Source organism: Siphateles boraxobius, unplaced genomic scaffold (assembly GCF_051911475.1).
Source record: "Siphateles boraxobius isolate OS27281-9 unplaced genomic scaffold, OSU_SipBor_1 94, whole genome shotgun sequence".
Taxonomy (NCBI): Eukaryota; Metazoa; Chordata; class Actinopteri; order Cypriniformes; family Leuciscidae; genus Siphateles; species Siphateles boraxobius.
The window spans coordinates 586,109-610,323 of NW_027509224.1; the positions used below are offsets into that span (position 1 = coordinate 586,109).

A 24,215-nucleotide genomic window follows, 5' to 3' on the forward strand; every position below is an offset into this window, starting at 1 on the left:
AGAAGCCTTTAGGTTACATTAACCACTTAGCTAACCCTTGTGAAGTGCGAAATCTTAAAAGTACGCTAGTACGCTTTAAAAACATGCACTTTTGTATTAATGTCAAATTAAAAGTTTTACTGTAAAGTACATTTTAAATCATTATGTTTTAATATTTTGTCATGCTTTAAAGAAGTACACTTATTTTGATGTGTCGAACTTTAGTGTTTTTTGGTATTACATTTAATGTTAATATATTTTTAAATGTACTAAATTGCAACTTCATCATTACAAATGTGTAACTACAAATATATTTAATAAAACATGACATATTAGTTTCAATATAAATAACATTAAAGTATAGTTTAGTTTACCCTAAATGGATTTTTGGGGCCGATCACTGGAAGCAGTATTGGCCGATATGATCACCGATACCGATCACCGAAATAAATAATACTATTCTTAACAACAATGTATTATAAGTATTAAAAAATTAAGCGATGAGAAACTATCATGAATTGACAACTCTTTATTTATTGCAACATATTCCATTCCCTCTCTTAGAGGTGATTAGAAACAGCATTCCTGTGAAATAAATAATATTGATAAAAAACAGAAGTCTTTATCAACAGAAAGTAATCAAATTAAAACCAACACTGCATAGTCTTCACTGTATAAATATATATTAATCCTAGTAAATCTACTAAAGAGCAGTGAGTGATTTTCTCTTTGTCTTTTGTTGTTTGATTGCCATTAACAGCAGCAGGTTTATTAGGCTGCTGTCACCTTAAGACTGAATGCACAGATCCAATATACTGTTACACATGCAACTATTTCCAAACTGTTTATGTTCACTTAAGACATAACCGACGGTGTTTAAAGGGGAACTCGGCAACTCTAGCTATTTCTTCGCTGATTTTCACTTTTGTTGTCGCATGTTTTGTCAGCGAGCTCCCCCTACAGCTGTGGGGCGTATATTTCACAACACTGTCGTAAAAAAACTCACTTGCGGCCCCTCCTCCCCCTTTCTACCGCTGCTCATGTGCATTTGTTATTATCGGAGCCGGCCAACTTTATCATGTGGAGTATGTCTACCGAGGTGGGTAATAAATCATACACACTGAGGGCGGCGTGTGTGTTTATGTCGAATTTCCGTAAACCAGTTTGTGTTTCTCGCTCGTTCTCGCTTCTCGCGAGACTTCGTATTTCCAACTTACTGGGACGTTAATCCTCATGTTGCAAGGTTGGTTTTCCGCCTAGGAACGTTGGGGGGAGCGGGGAAAGTCACCATTCCCACCAGAACAGGTAATTAATAAAACCGTTTAGAAATCATTTTGATGGTTTAAGGTCCCCTTTAAGCAAATACTCACCAAGCTGGGCATTTTGAAATATTACTGAGTGTTTTTAACTGTTTAGGCACAAACCCGAAGCATCTCGGAGCACGCGCACAGAAAGCCGCTTGATTTCCATTACACAAGAGTAGATGTTAAACTTCATGCTGATTTGTACTCGGCTTTCGCCAAGATAAGCACCAACTAAGACATAGCTTTACAGTAACCTATGCTTCTCCATCCATTTACACTTCTTTCCATATGGTGATGTAAATCTCCTTCTGTCTAGTGTTAACACGCGTCAGCACACACAACGGCTGCAACCACAGTGCGGTCCCCCCATGACAACCGTCTGGATTGAGCAAAGTAGGGGACATCTCTAGGGTCTTCAAGTGGGCATCTTCCGTCCTCAGTGTTTCGTCGACTAGCCCACGACACCTCAAGAGGGCTCGACAGTGACTCTGGCGTCCCAGAGTCAACCCCCCTCCGTTCCCCACTCAACTCAGCCCAGCTTACTGACCTCTACATCCCTCCTGCTGCTGAGACCCAACCACAATCTCACAATCTCTCCGCAACCCAACCATACACGCCAACCCGTTTGACTAAGGTTGTCGAGCCCCACTGGTGCGTTAATATGCAGTTTCAGTGGCAACAGTTCCATATGGCATACCACCTACCACAAAACACAATATCTGCCCAACCACCCGTCATTCACGCAATATATACAGGAACGTAATGACTGTAAATACTATACAACCTCTACAAATAAACCAACAGTTGCTGCTGAGACCTAACCACAATCTCACAATCTCTCCGCAACCCAACCATACGCGCCAACCCGTTTGACTAAGGCTGTCGAGCCCCACTGGTGCGTTAATATGCAGTTTCAGTGGCAACGGTTCCGTATGGCATACCACCTACCGCAAAACACAATATCTGCCCATCCACCCGTCATTCACGCAATATACACAGGAACGTAATGACTGTAAATACTATACAACCTATACAAATAAATCAACAGACTCTTCAAGTTTTCAAGAATTCTACGAAACCGTAGCATGGCGGCCTGTACTCAGCCAGCCAGAATCTTTCCGTCTCAACCACAGCCAGTTGCTGCTCCTTTCTGCTGCTTCAGATAAGTTCTTTACTGTGCGACGCAACTCTTGGCCACTGAATCCGACGTCTCTGAGGAACCGGGTTGTAGACTGTGCCACAAAACCTCGACAACCCACTTCCACTGGATAAACCTGGACTCTCCATCCTCGCTGTTCTGCCTCTGTGGCCAGATGAGAATACCGCAGTTTCTTCCTCACATATGCCTCATCTACCGCATCCTCTCATGGCACTGTTAACTCTATCAGTTGAACAATGCGTGCTGATCCAGTAGGGCTGTGAACCTACACTGGTCTCACGGTTCGGTTCGGTTACGATTATCATGTCATCGATTCAGTTCAATTCGGTATCACAATGCGTTTCGATGCACTGCATCCTCAATTTTCAAATTTACTTTAAGAGTGATCCGTGCGCGTGCGTGTGTGTTCGTCTGTTCGGGAAGTCGCAGTGACAGAAACAGTGACATTCCAGTTTGAATTTCAAAGGCCTGTTTATGCCATTAAGAAAATACAATTTTATCAAATCAATTTTGTTTTAAAGAAATGTTTATTTAAAAGCAGCGGTCATTCATCAGTGTATATGTCACCATTAGAGGCGCGCGCATCAACCGTCGAGAGTTCACTATTGAAGATGACGATCATTTATAATTACCCGTAACAACACAGAATTATTGTAATTTCACCATCGGCTGGCAGCGAATACTTAAATCAGAGAACAATATTGAGGCGGGTGGATTATTTGTTTTGGCTGCGGATTCGGGGGACGTTGAAGCTCATTCTCTTACTCTAAAGCAGTCCGGCTCTGCCAGGCGTAACAGCTCGGGGTGAACACGGCTAACATTGTTTATCAAGTTAATATAGCTATTACCTCCTGCCTATTCTATTTGTGCGTTACATGAGCGCACACAGCGCGTGTCTTCTCCAGGTCGTGCTTACCAGGTTGTTCATAAAAGCCGAAATGTGTCCAGATGTAGGCTTTTAAAGTAGCTGGAGCATTTTTAATTATGCGCACACATCTCGCCTCCCTCTGCCAGTGTATGGTATCACGACAAAGCACATACGTGACAAATGAAGTCAGAAAAGCGTCAGTACATTATAACCGGTTATGGTATATTACTGAACCGATAACCGAATCGTTCTCGTCTGCATTGCGATGCATCGTAGAAACGATTAATTTCGACACCCCTATGATCCAGACCACAAAACAATATCTGGTCGTAGGTTAGTGGTGGCAATCTCAGGTGGAAAAATAAGCCGTTGATCAAGATCAGCCAGCATCTTCCAGTCCCTAGCAGCTTCCAGTTGTCCTGGGCGAGAATTGGTGTTAGCACCTTTTCTTGGTGGTTGCTCGCCTGGGCGGAGGAATATTGTCTTCTGCGTGTAATGTTTTGCTAGAACAGGCGGCAACTTATTGGTCATACTACGCTTGCCTTCCAATGCTAAAGCCAAACATCGCAATACTTGGTCATGGCGCCAAGTAAACCGACCTTGGCTAAGAGTCACCTTACATCCTGTCAAAATGTGCCTTAATATGGCAGGTGATGAACACAAAGGACAAGAGGGATCCTCTCCTACCCAGAGGTTTAGGTTCTGCAGTGATGGGAGAACATCATATGTTGACCTAATAAGGAAACTGATCCTACTCTCTTCCATTGACCAAAGGTCTTGCCAGCCCATTTTGCATTGTTCCACACTCTCCCATCTCATCCACTCTCCCTGCTTGGCCTGGGAAATGGCCTTTATACACCTCATCCTCTCCTCCTGCTTTCGCACCTCGTTGACTACCAGCTTCCTCCTTTGGGCTGGGCCTGCCTTGTACCATTTAGGAGGAGTACAGTGTCTCTTTCACAGCTTAATGCAGTTTTAATAACTCTTTTAATATCAAACAAATCCTGCAGTTTAGCAACTATATTGCTGATTTGGACGTTAAAGGGGGTCATGAACTGAAAATTAAAATTGTCCTTGATCTTTGGACAGTTAAGAGGTTGCTAAAATATAAAAAATATCCTGTAAGGTTCAAAACACAGTGTTTGCTTTGTTATTTATAGTGAAAGCATTCGCGAGAATGCAGAAATCGCGTTGCAATGATGAGATCACTGCATTCACGTGATCAACAGACTGTCTGTCATCTGCTCAATGCTCATAACTGCAACCTTTCATGTGATGGGAATAGATACTTTTCATGATTCATTATTCTCGACAGCTGTAATAGTAAAAAAGTCGTAAAAGTATTTGAGAGGGTTCCACGTAGTATTTATTTCATATGCAAAGATGTCAGCCAATCACAGCAGTGGGCGTTTATACTGAAGTCTCACAGCAGACACACCCCTTCAAACAGAGCATTCAAATCAGAGGATAAAATCAGGACAAAAAATAGCCATTTATTTGTAAACTGTGACAATTTTTATGTAAATATCATATTAACATTATAAGTGCACCTTAGGAAACATATAATTATAAAATAATTTTAAAAATCCACTTCATGACCCCTTTCAGGTTGGGCTTTTAGGGAGGAAAGAAAGCGCACCACTGTGAAGGAAAGAAATGCACTAAAATCGCACAGCTCTAGTTTCTTGCTGTCATTGCTGTAGGGTTACTGTCGTTGCAATGTCTCTGCACTCCCCAAAGTGAGTCCCATCTATTTGTGTTATTCAATTATTATTTTTTAAATATAATTCTACTACTATTCTACTACTAATTCCACCATGAAAATAGTAATAATACAGCATGATTAGGGACTCACTTGCTGCAGTTGATGATGATGTCCTCGGGTCGGATGCGGCGCTTCAGTTTGCCCATCTTAGGATGGTCCCCGCGGCCTCTGAACAGTCCTGGAGGCTCGATCCGGAAGTTGCCGATCCGCTCCCTGTGGTTGTCCATAACGCAGAATCCATACTCCTGCAGAATGCGTTCATTCTCTTCTTTCGTTTTCTTGGAAAATAAGATGAATTTTTCAGTTTAATAGCCAGTTTGTATTTCAGCAGCATGTATGTATTGGTGGCATTCTAACCTGTTTCTCCTCTTTTGACATCAGTTTTCTGGCCTCAGATTGTGCTTTAAAGTATTTGTGCATCTCAGTGAAGTCACATTTCTTCAGCTCATTTATCTTTGACTTCTCCTCTGATGTCATTTCCTTACAAGAAACATTTGAGGGACAATGTTTCTATAAGACACTGTGACAATGTTTCTATAAGAATAATGACATTTTCAAACTTTTGCACATTTCCATCGATTGATAAAACTATTCCCTTAAAACTGGCAATTGTGAATAGTATGAGAGCTATAATATTAGAGAAGAAATGTTTTGAAAAGTGTGTTACCTTCCTCCAATCTTTGAAGAAGTTCTTTTTAAATATGTCTTTAGTTGTGTACTCGTGGTCAAGCATTTTTGCATAAAACGTGGCCACTTCCTCTGCACCAGGGCTCAATTTCATGGCCTTTCCTGTGAAACACAAGATAATTATCTCAACATTTAAAGATATCCTCATTATACACCACACTATACACGTGTCACAATCATGTCATGTATAGTTTTGTTTTCTTTGTCACTGTAGTTCCTAATTAGTCTCACACTTGTTCATTGTTCTTGTGATTGATTTTCAGAGCCCGAGCCGATGCCATGAAGCGAGAGTCAGAGCAAATGCCAGAGGCCAATTTTGTCCCGAGCCCATCCCGGAGTCTGGCCAGGGGCCTGATGTATAAACGTTGAATACGCACAAAATGTAGTTATATCGTATATATACTTAGCTTGCGGGAAGGCAGCTGAAGACGGATGTCCCTGGTAGAGAGCCAGATCTTCTAAACCTGGATGGTAAATGGGTGTCGCTGCTCTTCTTGCGTCGGCCTGGATCTTGTGTCTCCGTACTGCCCTCTGAATGTGGATGTGAGCTGAGTCCCACACCCTCTTGCTATCCTAGAACCAGTAGTTCACAGCTGGAACGTCTGACGGCTCACCCGACCAGGGAAACATGGGCGGTTGGTAGCTTAGAGCTTTAGAGAAGGTGGTCAGAGGGTGGTAAGTCTGTGACAAAGTCGATGCCAAGGTGAGACCAGGGAATATTGGGAATGGGTAATGGTAGGAGTTTGCCTTCTGGAAGATGTCTTGAAATAGCGCATGTGGAACAGCCTCGGACCAAACGTTGTGCATCCTGGGTCATACTGGGCCACCAATAACTTTCACAGAGGAGCGAGAGGGTTTGCTGGTAACCTGGATGCCCTGATCCTGAGTTGATGAGGGTTACGCGTAGAATTGATGTTAAATACGTGCGCCCGTCAGGACCTCCCAGCGGAGCTGGCTCCTCTCGGGTGGCTATAGCAATCTGTTCGTCCATCACCCACTGAATAGGACAAGTGAAGAGGGCTGGAGGGACAATGAGAAAGATTTGTAGAACGAAGAAGGGAGAGAGCATCGGCTTTGGTGTTCTTGTGTCCAGGACGATAAGTGACTTTGAAATTGAATTGGGTGAAAGAATAAGGCCCATTCTGCTTGACGTGGGTTCAAACGGCGAGCATTCTTGAGGTATTCTAAATTACGGTGGTGTGTAATCACCTGAAACAAGTGGTTTACTCCCTCCAGCCAATCTTTCCATTCTTCTAGGGCGAGTTTGATTTCGAGGAGCTCACGGTTCCCAATGTCGTATTTTACTCAGCCAGGTTCAGTTTCTTTGAAAAGAAGGCACATGGATGAAGCACTGCTGACTCACACTGTCACTGAGACAGTACTGCTCCCACTCCGCTGGTGGATGCGTCCACTTCTATGACAAAGGGCAAGTCAGGACCAAGATGTTTTAGGATGGAAGAGGTACAAAAGGCATTCTTCAGCTGTTGGAAAACATTGGTGGCCGCTGGACTCCAGGACAGAGACTTGGGTCGGTTCCGGAGGAGTGTGGTCAATGGTGAAGTGATTTGACTTAAGTTGGCGATGAACTTTCGATAGAAATTGGCAAATCCTGAGAAGTGTTGAAATTCTTTGACGGAAGTGGGTTGTGAGCTGTCTCTAATGGCGATGACCTTCCCCTGGTCCATCTGAATGCCAGATCTATCAATGATGTAACCGAGGAATTTGATGGAGGGACGATGGAATTCGCACTTTTCCAATTTCAGGTAAAGGTGGTACTCCCTGAGTCATTGAAGGACCTGCACAATGTGCCTGCGGTGTTCAACCAGATTTTGAGAATAGATGAGAATGTCATTGATAATGAATTGCTGGATGATAATGAATTGCTGGAGCATGTCTCGCAACACCTCATCCATGAAAGCCTGAAACACAGATGGTGAGTTAGTCAGTCCGTATGGCATAACCTGGTTCTCATAGAGGCCTGAAGGTGTTACAAAGGCGGTTTTCAATTCTTTTTGAAGTTTTTTCCAGGGCTAATGGGACAAGGGGAAGAGGACAGCGATACTTGATTGTTTGATCGCTGAGAGCCCTGTAGTCAATGCACAGCAGGAAGCTTCCATCCTTCTTGGCCACGAAGGGGAGGTAGATGGTTGAATAAACCCTTGCTTCAGGGCTTCTTTGATGTATTCATCCATGGCCTTCTGCTCCAGGAACAACAGAGGTTGGACTTTCCCTTTGGGCATGGTGGCTCCATGTACCAGCTCAATTGCGCAGCCCCATGGCCGATGAAGTGGAAGTTTAGTGGTCAGCTGCTTGCTGAAAACATCCCCATACTCCTCTGGAAAACACAGCATGGAGGAAACATTCAGGCTTTCGATGGTAGTTGAATTCGAGTGAAATCCCCTTTATTTATATAGCGCTTTTTACAATACAAATTGTTTTTTCAAAGCAGCTTTACAGAGATAACAGGAAAATAATGTTGTAATAATAGTTAAATATAAAATGTCCCCAATTCATGGAGATGAAGTTTCTGGGAGGAATGGATGGAGATCATTTTCTGGGTCTTTTCAAAGGAAGCTGAAGGCAATTCTGGAAGCAATACTCACTCCATTTGAGGATATCTCCATTGGACCAGAAGATAGAAAGAGAGTGTTTCTGTAACCAGGGGAGTCGCTGATATCAGAATCAGAATCAGAAAGAGCTTTATTGCCAAGTGTGCTTGCACACACAAGGAATTTGTTTTGGTGCTGAGGCTTCCAGTGGACTATACAAATACAACAAGAAACATGAAACATAATACAACAAATTATAAGAATAAAGAATAAAAATATAAATATATGAGAATAAAAGTATCACAGTTTGGTTTAGTCAGAATAGACATTTCCAGATTTACAGATTATGAAAATATTTACAGTGTTTTGAATATTATAAATAAATAAATCTACATATAAGTATCACCTGAGTTGTAGGATATTGCACTTAACAGTGGGAGTATTGCACTTAAAGGCATATACGCCTTGGGAGGAGTGTTAACTGTTCAGGAGGGAAATGGCCTGTGGGAAGAAACTGTTCCTGTGCCGAGATGTTCTTGTGGCCAGTGATCTGAGTCGCCGTCTTGACGGTAACATTTCAAACAGGAGGTGTCCAGGGTGAGTGGAGTCTGTGATGATTTTACCTGCTCTCTTCCTTACTCGGGAAGAGTACAGGTCCTGGAGGGATGGCAGGGGGGCACCAATGATCCTCTCCGCAGTCCGGACTGTCCGTTGTAGTCTCCTGATGTCTGATTTGGTAGCTGAACCAAACCAGACAGTGATGGATATTGGTAAAGTCAAAATGCTCTACACTGCACATCTTCACAAAAGTTAATCATGATTCAATATCAGCAGTTGAACCCTCTAGCACCAATAGCAATATCTTCCATATCGATATCTTATAACCAGGCAGGTTACCGATAGTGAGCTAGATGAAAGGTGGGCAGTGATTTATCAGCCCTCTGGTCCAGCGGTTTTCCCAAGCATTTTCTTGATACCAAGCTGCTGGAGGAAGTTCTTTAAAATTAAGTTTTTCCGCTGATCCATGCTGAAGGGGTGTTGCTGGAATCCGTGACAATATGGTTATTTCGGGGAGGAGACGGGGTGGAGATGCATGTATGCACAATCTTCCGCTGACTGGGTTTTATAAAGTAAATTTTATGCACGTTCTTCTGTGTCATGCGTCTTCTTCTGATTGATCTATACAGCTCCGTGACCACATGCTGACTGATAATCAATTTTACTCAATGATATTTTTTTTTTTTAATTTTCCAATTAATTGGTAACCTTTTTTTAAAAAATACAAGGTAAACTGATGAATGGAGGGTCTCTAAAAAATAGTACCCAAAAACACAACAATCTTCACAGCAACTAAGGGTCTTCATTGGCTGAAAGCGAACAGCGTCTACTTTCTCAAACACTGTAGTTGAGTTTGGTTTGTGTTGTCAACATATCGAGAATACACTGTTTTCTGTGAAGTGAATTCGAATCCGAATTTTTATTGGGAGAAATGAAACACAGTGTCTCCATAGCACCATAGTGCAAAACAAACACTATGATGGGCAGTGGTTGGCCAGTGCTGTTAAGTAACATGATCGAGTGGGGAGTAAAAGTTGTCCTAGCTTGGACACTTCTAAATCTTCTTCCATCCAGCAGAGGGATGGGTACTGTCCTTCACAATTCTGGTTGCTCTCTTAATGAACAAGACTTTGTATATGTCCTTGATAGATGGAAGTCTGGACCCAATGATGTTCTGGACAGACTTTACCAGACTTTACCTCTCTAGGGCCCTCTTCTCAGCGGCAGAACAGCTGCCAAACGAGACTGTGATGTTATTGGTCAAAATGCTCTACACTGCACATCTTCACAAAAGTTAATCATGATTATCTTACTCATGCCAGCTTTTTTAAGCCTACTCAGGAAGTGTAGACGTTGTTGGGCCTTCTTCACCAGGGAAGTGGTGTTCTGGTTCCAGGAGATATCATTAGTTATGTAAACTTCCAGGAACTTGAAGCTTCTAACTATTTCCACCGAACTTTTTTCCTTTGTGCGCTGCCTCGTTATGTGAGATTAGGCCCACAACTGTTGTATCGTCAGCGAACTTGATGATGTGATTGTTCTGATGCTGAGCAATACAGTCATAGGTGAGTAGTGTAAACAGTAATGGGCTGAGAACACAGCCCTGAGAGGCTCAGCGTTCAGAGTAAGAGAGTGTGATGTATTCTTATGGATCCTCTACTGTTAGTGAAGAAGTCCAGAACCAGTTGTAGAGCGTGGCATTAAGTGTGTTGAGTTTACTGATGAGTGTCTGTGGCAGAATAGTATTAAATGCTGAACTTTAATGCACTTCTAAAGGATGAGGACTTGCCTTGGAAGCCGTCGTTACTGTTCATATCACTGTGTATGAAGTGCTGAGGAAGATCTGGAGCTGAAAATCAGATATGCTAATGACCATTTTGTTTCTGAAACATGCTGTCAGCAGTAGACCAATCACAACATATTGATCCATCTGACCAATCAGAGCAGAGTAGACCAATCAAAACATACTGATCCATCTGGCCAATCAGAGCAGAGTAGACCAATCACAACATAATGATCCATCTGACCAATCAGAGCAAAGTAGACCAATCACAACAGACTGGGTCATCTGACCAATCAGAGCAGAGTAGACCAATCAAAACATACTGATCCATCTGACCAATCAGAGCAAAGTAGACCAATCACAACATACTGATCCATTTGGGCAATCAGAGCAGAGTAGACCAATCACAACAGACTGGGTCATCTGGCCAATCAGAGCAGAGTAGACCAATCACAACATAATGATCCATCTGACTAATCAGAGCAAATAGATCAATCACAGCAGATTGTTTCATCTGACCAATCAGAGCAGAGTACACCAATCACAACATACTGATCCATCTGACCAATCAGAGCAAAGTAGGTTCTCAGAAAGGAGGGGTTTAGAGAGACTGAATCCTTTATCAAACCGCTTTGACACTGTAAGAAAATAGGAGCATCTGCTTAGTATATTATGTGTTAGTAATTTATATGATATATTATGTATAGCAAGTGTTTATTTTTTTACCTTAGATGTATGTAAACTTACTGTAGGAAACCTAAAAAAAACATTTAAAATAGTATAATTGGGGCACTTTTTTTTTTTATCAAATTGTAATTAAATCTCAAATTATTTTAGGATAGTATTGCATAGTATTTGACTAGAACAAGATAGCAGACAGCTGGTGGGGTCAAAGGACAACACTAATTGTACTGGCTTTCCTATAAGCCCAGGAAAGGTGGTCAGGTGTTCTTCACGCATAGTTAAAACAATGTCCACACAACGGTATCCGTTTGAACAGTTTGTTGTCCATTTAATGAGATGTACGTTACAGAGTTTAAAAGGCATTGGTTCTATGGTAAGAACCATATATTCCTGCCACCTGTCCCTTCCTGATTTAATCCAGTTTAGAAGTTTAAATATCATGTGATTGAACAGGTGTGGCTTTCACCTGCACCACTGGTGCACACCGCCATCTAGTGGTTGAACATTTGGCTCCTACACTACTCACCATCATAATAAAACCTGATATGGCCTGGCAGGGGTTCATATGGCGGGGGGAACACAGGGCCTTTATGTTCCAGAAACTTCCATTTAGAGCCATCTGTGTGTCTCTCCTCTTCCCACCTGAGTAACAGAGGAAGAGAAAGACAGATATTGCATAAAAGATGAAGGGAGCAACATTTCAAGATGAGTACAGATTTGTCTCAATTTCCAATTTTCTTGTCTCACCATTTCCACTTCTCCTCCGGCTCATTTTTGGCTTTCTTTTTCCCTCCAGTGGTGTCTTTCTTTTCCTCTTTCGTCCTCTTCTTTGGTTTCCTTTCCTGGGTCAGTGAGATATGACTTCAATAACAGTGAAAGCCAAAGTGAAGGTGTACATAGTTCAAGACAAAGAGTAATGTTTACCTCCCTCTCCTCATAATCACTGTCATCTTCCTGTTTACGTTTTTTTACTTTCTTCTCATTCTCCACTTTAATCTTTTTGTGCTTGTGTTTATACCTGCTTTACAAATAGAAATCACTTTGTTTTTACATCCCATATGCTAAGGATCATGGGAACAGATCTTATTGCACATACTCGTCTTCATCCCGCTCTCTCTTGAGAGACTTCTCATGTTTGATGGAGTGATGATAGCCATTATCCTCTTCCACTTTAATTGACGTTGGCCTGGAACAAGAGACGTATTATTTTTACAATATTTTTAGCTTTGATTACATGTTCAGCAGTTTATCTTGGTTTATATATAAAATAATAAATCTTTTATATTTTACAATGTGGAAATTTAAACATTGCGGCACATCACTGTCTTACCTTACAATGCCATTGTCTTCATCTCGATATTTCCCATCAGAACTATGGACCTTCACAAGAAAACAAAAACGCACCCAAAATAAGATGTATAAACACATAAAGCATGTTCAAATACTTAGAGACACAAGGAGCATAAATTATTTGCAACTCTTCGGTGTGGCACAATTGAATCAACCTTTTCTTCTTTTCGCTTTTCTTTATCCTTAAGTTGCTCTTTTTCTTTCTCTCGATGCTTCTTCTCTGAAGAGCTTCTGTGTTCGCTGTAAAACAAATGGAAAAAGATGAGATTCTCCTTTAGCACAATAGATAAAATAATCTCCAATGAATAATGCCATCAAAACAGCATGACTGCCAGCAACTACAGCAGATCAATAATCCAAGGCCTGAAAATAATATACAATCATCTGCTAGACCTGAAAGTACACGGAATGAGTTGTACACAATGTTTGAATTATTTCTGCCTTGAAACCAATGTGAAAATAAAGTAATAAAAAAAAAAAAATCACCTGTTGCCGTTCTTTGAGTTGGTTCGCTCTCTCTTGTGTTCTCTGTCTTTATGTTTGTCCTTGTGTGAATCTGATTAAAAAACAATAGTTTTTTATAAGACTTCCAAGATTTAGAGGTGTCATACATCTGAATGAAATTCACAATAATCCATTTGAATTAATTTCAAATAAAATAAAATTAAGTACTGTGATACATTCTAAGACTCCTCAAATGTATGTGATATACAATTACTTGATGTATTATCATGTAAATGGCATAAATAAAATATCACACTGCATGATATTATTAATATTATTATACTACACTCACCTAAAGGATTATTAGGAACACCTGTTCAATTTCTCATTAATGCAATTATCTAATCAACCGATCACATGGCAGTTGCCTCAATGCATTTAGGGGTGTGGTCCTGGTCAAGACAATCTCTTGAACTCCAAACTGAATGTCAGAATGGGAAAGAAAGGTGATTTAAGCAATTTTGAGCGTGACATGGTTGTTGGTGCCAGACGGGCCGGTCTGAGTATTTCACAATCAGCTCAGTTACTGGGATTTTCACGCACAACCATTTCTAGGGTTTACAAAGAATGGTGTGAAAAGGGATAAACATCCAGTATGCGGCAGTCCTGTGGGCGAAAATGCCTTGTTGATGCTAGAGGTCAGAGGAGAATGGGCCGACTGATTCAAGCTGATAGAAGAGCAAATTTGACTGAAATAACCATTCGTTACAACCGAGGTATGCAGCAAAGCATTTGTGAAGCCACAACACGCACAACCTTGAGGCGGATGGGCTACAACAGCAGAAGACCCCACCGGGTACCACTCATCTCCACTACAAATAGGAAAAAGAGGCTACAATTTGCAAGAGCTCACCAAAATTGGACAGTTGAAGACTGGAAAAATGTTGCCTGGTCTGATGAGTCTCGATTTCTGTTGAGACATTCAGATGGCAGAGTCAGAATTTGGCGTGAACAGAATGAGAACATGGATCCATCATGCCTTGTTACCACTGTGCAGGCTGGTGGTAGTGTTGTAATGGTGTGGGGGATGTTTTCCTGGCACACTTTAGGCCCCTTAGTGCCAATTGGACATCGTTTAAATGCCACAGCCTACCTGAGCATTGTTTCTGACCATGTCCATCCCTTTATGGCCACCATGTACCCATCCTCTGATGGCTACTTCCAGCAGGATAATGCACCATGTCCCAAAGCTTGAATCATTTCAAATTGGTTTCTTGAACATGACAATGAGTTCACTGTACTAAAATGGCCCCCACAGTCACCAGATCTCAACCCAATAGAGCATCTTTGGGATGTGGTGGAATGGGAGCTTCGTGCCCTGGATGTGCATCCCACAAATCTCCATCAACTGCAAGATGCTATCCTATCAATATGGGTCAACATTTCTAAAGAATGCTTTCAGCACCTTGTTGAATCAATGCCACGTAGAATTAAGGCAATTCTGAAGGTGAAAGGGGGTCAAACACAGTATTAGTATGGTGTTCCTAATAATCCTTTAGGGAAGTGTATATCATAACAATAACCAGTATATTGTGTTATTATGGTATTTTACTAACAATAAAGTAACAGAAGAAAACCACACAGTACCTTTTTGTACAATGTAAAAAACACAGCATATGAATATGGTAATCATGATAACTAAACAGATGACACAACTGAATTGATAATGACAGAAACCATGGATACGAAGGAGTGGCAGGAAAAGAACAAATGAGAACAGGAACCAATCAAAATACAAACTGAAAGTCCAAACAAACACTGACATGTGACAGTACCTCCCCCTCCCGGAAAGGCGTGACCTCGTGCCATAGACAGACCAACTGTGGAGGAAGGGAGGGGGATCAGGAGGAGGATGAAGAGCAGGAGAAGGACAGACAGAAGGTAGGAGGGACCAGGGCAGATACGACCGTGCAGGCGGCCTTGGCGGAGACGACGGAGGGAGGAGCCATGGTGGAAAAAGGACTGACGACTCCAGGGGGCAGACTGACGGAGGCGGAGCAGGTGGAAGTGGAGACCCGGATGGAGCCGGAGAGCCTGGGCGATGTGGAGGATCCCGATGGACATGGCGATGCCGACGGCTCAGGCGACCGAGGCACAGATCCAAAAGGCCGTGGTGAAGCCGGAGTGACAGAGGACCAAGGTGGAGCTGGTGGGAGAGAGGAGCCTAACGGAGCTAGATGGACGAAGGGACGAGGAGAAGCCAGAGGAGTGTAGTCCAGAGGCGAGGGTAGGGTGACGAACGACCAAGGCGGTGCCTAGGGGATGAGGGAGCCTGGCGGAGCTGGTGGACCGACGGGCCGAGGTGGAGTCCTGGTCGTGGAGGCCGGAGGCGGAGACCGGGGATCCACCGACCATGCTGGAGCTGAACACTGGTAGACCCGCGAGCTCACCTCACTGAGGGTGGCATGTGGGTGAGCTGTGGGGCTAGCAGGAGGTGGCGACAGCTTGGTTGAAGAAGGGATGATGGGAGGAGTTGGGAGAGGGAGGCTGGGTGGGAGTTCAGGAACAGGCTCAGAAACCATCTCAGGCTCAGGTTCTGGAACAGACTCGGGAACAGTCTCGGGCTCAGGAACAGGCTCAGGCTCGCAACAGACTCAGATTCAGGAACAGATACAGGCACAGGAACGGATACAGGCTCAGGAACGGATACAGGCTCAGAAACAGATACAGGCTTGGGGACAGACTCAGGTCTGGGAACAGGAACAGTTCTTGGGGCAGGAACAGGTCCTGGGACAGAAACAGGCTCTGACTTGGCGGGGCCATCGTGGCTGAGGGCTCTCGCGGTGAGGCGGCGGCCATCTTTGCAGAGGGCTCGCACTCAGGCACAGCGGCCATCTTGTCCGAATACACTGGCACGGCTGACCTGGCGTAAACAGTCTCTGGCTTGGCAAGCTTGAAGTGAACAGTCTCTGGCTCGGCAGGCATGACGTGAATATATTTCCAAAATATTGAAATTATTTGAAATTAAACACAGGACGGCAGAACAGGTAGTAACACACACACACACACACACACACACACACACACTAAACAAGACAGACATTGGACAAACACTGACTGAACAGATGGAACTTAAATACAAACACAGATGACACTGATTAATAGAACACAGGTGATACAGATGACGATCATGACTTAACAGGTGACACAACTGAACTGATAATGACAGTAAACATGGATACAAAAGACTAGCGGGAAAAGAACAAAGGAGAACAGGAACGAATCAAAATACAAACTGAAAGTCCAAACAAACACTGACATGTGACATTATGCTTATTAAGCTATTATACACTTAAGTTTTAGTTTAAAACAATTAGAATTACATTTTTAAATTTTATGTGCCTGTTTTAAACCTTTAAACGCGTACAACAGTGATTGGCAACACATTACTCACAGAGTTCAAATACACTTATTGGAGCAAAATGTCACATAAATGTACTGGTCATGTACAAAACCATTGTGATGCTCTCATTCGATGACTCCTGTGCAACCTGCTTTCGTGCTACTGAACCATTAAAAAAAACATCTAACCAGCTTTCTTTTATTAATGAGTTAAACATGATGCTTTGGCAGTACACTAAATTATAAATCCAATCCAATAACTGTGAAGAGGGTTTGTTTACCAGCTCATAATCTAGATCAACATATTAAAGGTACAATATTTAGGATTTTTGCAGTAAAATATCCAAAAACCACTTGGCCAATGTTATATATTTTGTTTAGTTGATTACTAACAATATCCCAAATGTTTCAAACAATTTGTAAATCGTGAGAAAATTGCGATTTTAACCAAGGAAACGGGCCGTGTGAGCAGGGGTGAAGAGTCGCCAGTCAATGACGTCATATCCGCGCTACCCTTGGTTTCCACCAGGTTTGACCTCGTACTGCCATAGTAACCATGGCGACAGACGTTGACAACTGGCCCGTTATGCTTAGCAGGACACTCACGCTGTTGTTGTTTTGTTCAAACATTTTGGACCATGGCAAGCAGACTTTGAGACAAAAAGAGGATTAAAACGAAGATCAACATCTTTCGAGATGCCGAGAGTTCCACGTCTGTGACTAACTTCGACTTGACAGAGACGTGAGTGTTGCATGTACTTTTAGACAGGTGAGCAAATGTACATAAAACAAATGTTATCAATGTTAATCAATGTTATTTAGTTCAACATGATGAAATGTTAGAATATGATCTGTATGTTATTCTAATGTTGATCTAGCTTAACGTACTTAGTCTCATACAGCCAACACACAACCTAACTAACAACATTCAACACACTCAAATGCCATTTAGTATGATAGTGTAACTGATAGAGCAAGTGAAACAGCGCTCCGTTACCTCAAGTTTGATTCGTCTAATAAACTGACCTGTGTGAGTATTAATTCAGCACTTGCGTATAGTTCGGTAGAATGAAATGTCCTTATTCTTTTATATCCGCGGGACTCGCGTTGCGTGTGGCGCTGGTATACGTCCAGCAATCGAGCCCTGCTTCATACCACAGTCATGTTAGAAACATTAATGTATTCACTCATCCATAAAAGATCCATCAGCTTGATGACATGATCCATAATTCAGCTTAATGTGGAATATATGTCATCAGTATACGCCTTTGTTATTGTAAGAGGTTAGCGACCCCTGGTGGCGAAAAACCCTGGCATATTGTACCTTTAATCTCATAGGGCCCTTTCACACCCGCCTTGTTTGGTCCGGACTTTCGGACTTTTCAGTTTGGTCCGAATCAAAATTACAGGTGTGAAACCTACCCCGGACCATGGTCCGGACCAAACAGATGAAATTTGGTCCGACGAAAAGAGGTAGTCTCGGTCCGGATCAAACTGAACAAAGGTTTGGTTCGTTTCTAGTGTGAAAGCATTTCTGTATGCAGGGCCGGCTCGAGGCATAAGCGAACTAAGCGGCTGCTTGGGGCCCCCTGGCCACCAGGGGGCCCCCCAATCGAGTTTAAATTTTTTTTTTTTTAGATGACTTAAGTGACATAAATGAATGAATGAATATGAATGAATAATTCAAGACAGGAAAATTCTGATTTCATGATCAATATACCTGCCAACAACTGCTGCTGTGTCTGCCAGCGTTTAAGTCATGCGCATAATCTAGACACCTCGCCAGTGCATAGACAATTCGTGCGCAACTGCGCATAGTCACGGTATCGGTTTAAGTTGGAGAAAATAGCCGCAGGGGAACTTAACCTTCTAGGTGTAAGGTTAGCAGTTTGAATAAATAATAAACATAGCAGTTTGAACTCTTCTCCACTTTATTATACCACACATCAGATCACTAACTCCAAAAACCCGCGACACTCCAGTACCAAGTGCGCACGACCAATTCCTGTCTACGGCAAGGCCCAAGGGGAAAAATAGATTGCATACACACATACAACGAGCGCCAGTACATTACCGGTATTATAGTAACAGACTTTGTTGGATTCTGTCATGTACAATCCAACAAAGTCTGTTACAATAATAATAATAAAAAAGATTTTGAGGACAGTTACACTGTATTGAGACAGTAGAGAAATAATAATAATATTTTTTACAGTTTTCAACAATAATTGTCATTGTTGAACCCTTGTTCTTATTATGTTTCTGATTTCTCAGTTTTGTCATTTTTTGCAAATAATTTATTTTATATACGTTTTGAGACAGTTTGTTTTAAGAAGTTTCAAAGAGTTAGTAAAAGAGTAAAGTAAAAGTTTCAACTTTTTATTTAAGTAGGCATCTATTTTTTATTTTTTATTTATTTTGTATTAATACATAACCTCACTGTATTCATTTATAATGTATCATTATTGCGTGACATTTGTATCAATAATTGTCAAGCACAGGTGACTTCGCGTAGTGGGGGGGGGCCCCCAAATCGAATTCTGCTTAGGGCCCCCAAAAGGCTCGGGCCGGCTCTGTCTGTATGGTTCGGAGTTTCAGACCTTTTACAGGAAGTTCCGGGGGTTCCCGCATAGCCGAAAAAACAGAAGGTGGCAGGAAAAATGAGCCGTGGTAGCACACGGGGAGAGGAGGAGACGAGGTTTTTAATTGAAGTATGGTCTGATGACATAATAAGTCAACTGGAAAAAACGCACAAAACTGCAGTCACTTTCCAAATATAGTTGCAACGATATGCGTCTGTTTATTCATGTTGTCAAAGTTACCCGCCGAATTGACAACACGCTGATGTCAGATGCACGTCAATTTACAAACCAATCAATGTCAAGATGCAGCCCACATAGATGGTGACGACAGGACACAAGTATGTCACGTAAAGTTCTTTAGTGTGCTCGCATAATTGCAGTGTGAAACCAAACCAAAACCTTCTGAAGGTATAAAATGTATCAAAACGTGAACTTTGGTTCGGACCTTGGTGCGGACTTTCAGGTGTGAAAACGCCCATAAATTTACTTTAAAATTAGCATACTTCCCAAATAAATAAGTGAATAATATGAGCAAAATTAAATGGCTCAAGTATGTATTTTTTGTTTCACCAGAGCCATTGAAAAACAGTTGTAACATGCTTTGATGTCGCAGTCACATGGTTCATGGAGCTCTCAATAGTGCCAAACAACTCAAAATATTTGCAGCAAATTCTGGTAAAAAATTAATGTGCATAATGCATAATGCATAATGTGCATTGATTAATATGCTGACCACGCTTTATAGTAGCATTTTATTCTGGGGAGAGATTAAGAGACATTAATATAATTTTCTTGAGTTTAGGTGTTCCTTTCTTAGGTCACACTCATACTCCTCAGCGGTTAAAAGTGACCAAACACCTTAAGACTAACTTTTTATCTTTTTGGTACTAAATAATATTTGTAGAATAATTATGATCCATTAATGATAATTTAAAATAATATTTTTTATAATATGTTTATTATATATATTACAATTAGTGTAGTATTTAGGGTTAAAATAGAGAAAAAGTTTTTAAATTCCAACGCAAAGAGGAAAATTAGAGGCTTATATATAGAGGTTAAATAGAGTGGTTGTTTGGAACTATTGGTTGCTTGGAACTATTGGTTGTTTGGAACCATTGGTTGTTTGGAACTATTGGTTGTTTGGAACTATGGCTTGTTCGGAACTATTGCTTGTTCGGAACTATTGGTTGCTTGGAACTATTGGTTGCTTGGAACTATTGGTTGCTTGGAACCATTGGTTGTTTGGAACTATTGGTTGCTTGGAACTATTGGTTGTTTTGAACTATTGGTTGCTCGGAACTATTGGTTGCTGGGAACTATTGGTTGCTTTGAACTATTGGTTGCTGGGAACTATTGGTTGTTTTGAACTATTGGTTGCTTGGAATTATTGGTTGCTTGGAATTATTGGTTGCTTGGAATTATTGGTTGCTTGGAACTATTGGTTGTGAACTATTGGTTGCTTGGAACTATTGCTTGTTCGGAACTATTGGTTGCTTGGAACTATTGGTTGCTTGGAACTATTGGTTGCTTGGAACTATTGGTTGCTTGGTTGCTTGGAACTATTGGTTGTTTGGAACTATTGGTTGTTTGGAACTATTGGTTGTTTGGAACTATTGGTTGTTTGGAACTATTGGTTGCTTGGAATTATTGGTTGCTTGGAATCATTGGTTGCTTGGAATTATTGGTTGTTTGGAACTATTGGTTGTTTGGAACTATTGGTTGCTTGGAACTATTGGTTGTTTGGAACTATTGGTTGTTTGGAACTATTGGTTGCTTGGAACTATTGGTTGTTTGGAACTATTGGTTGCTTGGAATTATTGGTTGCTTGGAATTATTGGTTGCTTGGAACCATTGGTTGTTTGGAACTATTGGTTGTTTTGAACTATTGGTTGCTCGGAACTATTGGTTGCTCGGAACTATTGGTTGCTGGGAACTATTGGTTGCTGGGAACTATTGGTTGTTTTGAACTATTGGTTGCTTGGAATTATTGGTTGCTTGGAATTATTGGTTGCTTGGAACTATTGGTTGCTTGGAACTATTGGTTGCTTGGAACTATTGGTTGCTTGGAATTATTGGTTGCTTGGAATTATTGGTTGCTTGGAATTATTGGTTGCTTGGAATTATTGGTTGCTTGGAACCATTGGTTGTTCGGAACTATTGGTTGTTCGGAACTATTGGTTGTTTGGAACTATTGGTTGTTTGGAACTATTGGTTGTTCGGAACTATTGGTTGCTTGGAACTATTGGTTGCTTGGAACTATTGGTTGCTTGGAACTATTGGTTGCTTGGAACTATTGGTTGCTTGGAACCATTGGTTGTTTGGAACTATTGGTTGTTTTGAACTATTGGTTGCTCGGAACTATTGGTTGCTGGGAACTATTGGTTGCTGGGAACTATTGGTTGTTTTGAACTATTGGTTGCTTGGAATTATTGGTTGCTTGGAATTATTGGTTGCTTGGAACTATTGGTTGTGAACTATTGGTTGCTTGGAACTATTGCTTGTTCGGAACTATTGGTTGCTTGGAACTATTGGTTGCTTGGAACTATTGGTTGCTTGGAACTATTGGTTGCTTGGAACTATTGGTTGTTTGGAACTATTGGTTGTTTGGAACTATTGGTTGTTTGGAACTATTGGTTGTTTGGAACTATTGGTTGCTGGGAACTATTGGTTGCTTGGAACCATTGGTTGTTTGGAACTATTGGTTGTTTGGAACTATTGGTTGCTTGGAACTATTGGTTGCTTGGAACCATTGGTTGTTTGGAACCATTGGTTGTTTGGAACCATTGGTTGTTTGGAACTATTGGTTGTTTGGAACTATTGGTTGTTTGGAACTATTGGTTGCTTGGAACTATTGGTTGCTGGGAACTATGGGTTGCTGGGAACTATTGGTTGCTTGGAACTATTGGTTGCTTGGAACTATTGGTTGTTTTGAACTATTGGTTGCTCGGAACTATTGGTTGCTTGGAACTATTGGTTGCTTGGAACTATTGGTTGTTTGGAACTATTGGTTGCTTGGAACTATTGGTTGCTTAGAACTATTGGTTGTTTGGAACTATTGGTTGTGAACTATTGGTTGCTTTGAACTATTGGTTGTCAACTATTGGTTGCTTTGAACTATTGGTTGCTCCACGATACACATTTCTCAATTGCCATGAAAGTCTATCAGTGTGTCGCAACTCAGCAGCTCTGCCCTACACATAAGTTATGGGAATTAAGTTAAGGGAATCCGTCTTTAAAGGAGTACTCACTTCATTTAATCTAATCTTGCAGGTTTGAAATCAAATAGGAACTAAAATTGACAAATAGATCGGAAAAAAGGTGTTTTTTTATTGCTCAGAGTATGTAGGCTTAAGAGTGCCCTCAAACTGATCTGATAGCATCACTGTTCCTCCACAATTATGTATTAGTAAGGGTTAGGCAGTTTGAAGGGGTGTTTACTGTATGTATGTCTCTCTCTCTCTCTCTCTCTCTCTCTCTCTCTCTATATATATATACACTACCAGTCAACAGTAGACTAAGCTGTTTTCAACATTGATAATAATAATGAGAAATGTTTCTTGAGCATCAAATTAGAATGATTTCTGAAGGATCATGTGACACTGAAGACTGGAGTAATGATGCTGAAAATTCAGCTTAAATCACGGGAATAAATTACATTTTAAAATAAATTAAAATAGAAAAAAAGTTATTTTAAATTGTCATAATATTTAACAATATTAAGTTTTTTGTTGTTGTAATTTTATTAAAATAAATACAGACTTGGTGAGCAGAAGAGACTTTCTTTTAAAAACATTGTTTAAAAATTTACCGATCCAAAACATTTGACTGGTAGTGTGTATATATATACACACACATATATATATATATATATATATATATATATATATATATATATATATATATATATATATATATATATATATATATATATATACATACACCATACAGGATTTCACTTTAAATATATTAGTTCAGGCTTTAAAATGTATGTTGTTTGTAATGAAATACACAAACTTAAATACATATACTGTTTGTAAATATTTTATCTACTGGTATTTTACATTCATTTTAAATGTGATTTAAACATAAAATGTGATAATAGCCTACACCAATGTTTTTTATGTGTCAACAACTTGTTTGAACTAGTGCTGCTAAATTATTAAAAAGTCCATACAGGACTTTACATGGGGGCCATTTGAGCAAATAAAACAAGCATTTTATGTTCACTACTCCCATCCACATTAACTTTATTTAATTTGTTATATTAGCAACTTTGCTTTGTGGTTTAATCACTGTTATAATTATGAGGGGTCCTTGGAAAATGTTCTACTCTACAAGGGGTCCCTGCTGGCCCCAAAGAGTTTGAGAACCCCTGCCATGGTACTACCATGCTACATTCTGGTACTACCATTAATGATGTACTACCATGGTACTAAAACGTCAGTTCTTTCATAAGTAATATAATATAAACATAGTTTTGGTGAAATGCCATATTAGTTACAGTTTTTGCTACAAAAACACCAGGACTGTCACATAAAAATAAATTACATGGCAAAAAAAAGATAGCAAAACCTTTCATATTATGATTTTACAGTTACAACTGTAGTAACTATAGCATTTTGGTGGTTCTAAAGGTGAGCTAGTTGTCTGTTACATGAGTTATTGCTGCTCATTTTCAGTCAGAGATTCAGAGAAGAAAAAATGGCGCAAAGACCAAGTCCTCACGCATCCTTTCCCCACTTTCAGCGGCCAAATTCAGTCCATTACCCTTCAAAATCCACACGATGCCAGTCATTTTCCGATAATCGATCTACTACTCTATGTGAATGTGATCTCAGTGTGAGGCATTTCAGGTGTCAAGTGTGGTTTTCCAGCGCTGTTTCTGAACAATAGACAGCAGAGAGAGCGGCTGACGGGACTTGGTCTCTGACGCCATTTCTGCTCCATCTCACTGTCAGTGTCACGAGCGCTGCTTCATCACCTGTAAATACACACTTACTGTAGTCCACAGACCCGGACTCCATCTGAAACACACATTTAGACAGCATTCAAACATACAATGTCGCATTTCAATAACAAAAACAAACAAACAATGCAA

At 40.9% G+C, this 24,215-nt stretch overlaps 1 protein-coding gene across 4 annotated transcripts in view; it reads right to left on the minus strand.

Annotated features, from left to right (window-relative positions):
* top1b (DNA topoisomerase Ib) overlaps nt 1–24,215 on the minus strand; it is a 40,496-nt gene that overhangs the window by 15,955 nt on the left and 326 nt on the right. The window contains exons 2-12 of one of the 4 annotated variants that reach the window (XM_077224950.1): nt 24,117–24,141; nt 13,173–13,242; nt 12,842–12,926; nt 12,667–12,716; nt 12,433–12,522; nt 12,261–12,354; nt 12,084–12,178; nt 11,863–11,978; nt 5,743–5,864; nt 5,433–5,555; nt 5,166–5,353 (exon numbers count right to left, since the gene is read on the minus strand). In XM_077224950.1, the coding sequence (XP_077081065.1) occupies nt 5,166–5,353; nt 5,433–5,555; nt 5,743–5,864; nt 11,863–11,978; nt 12,084–12,178; nt 12,261–12,354; nt 12,433–12,522; nt 12,667–12,716; nt 12,842–12,926; nt 13,173–13,242; nt 24,117–24,141 (1,058 nt within the window). Of the gene's footprint in view, nt 1–5,165; nt 5,354–5,432; nt 5,556–5,742; nt 5,865–11,862; nt 11,979–12,083; nt 12,179–12,260; nt 12,358–12,432; nt 12,523–12,666; nt 12,717–12,841; nt 12,927–13,172; nt 13,243–24,098; nt 24,142–24,215 lie in introns of all 4 variants that reach the window. The other 3 variants (XM_077224949.1, XM_077224948.1, XM_077224947.1) reach the window with 3 other exon arrangements.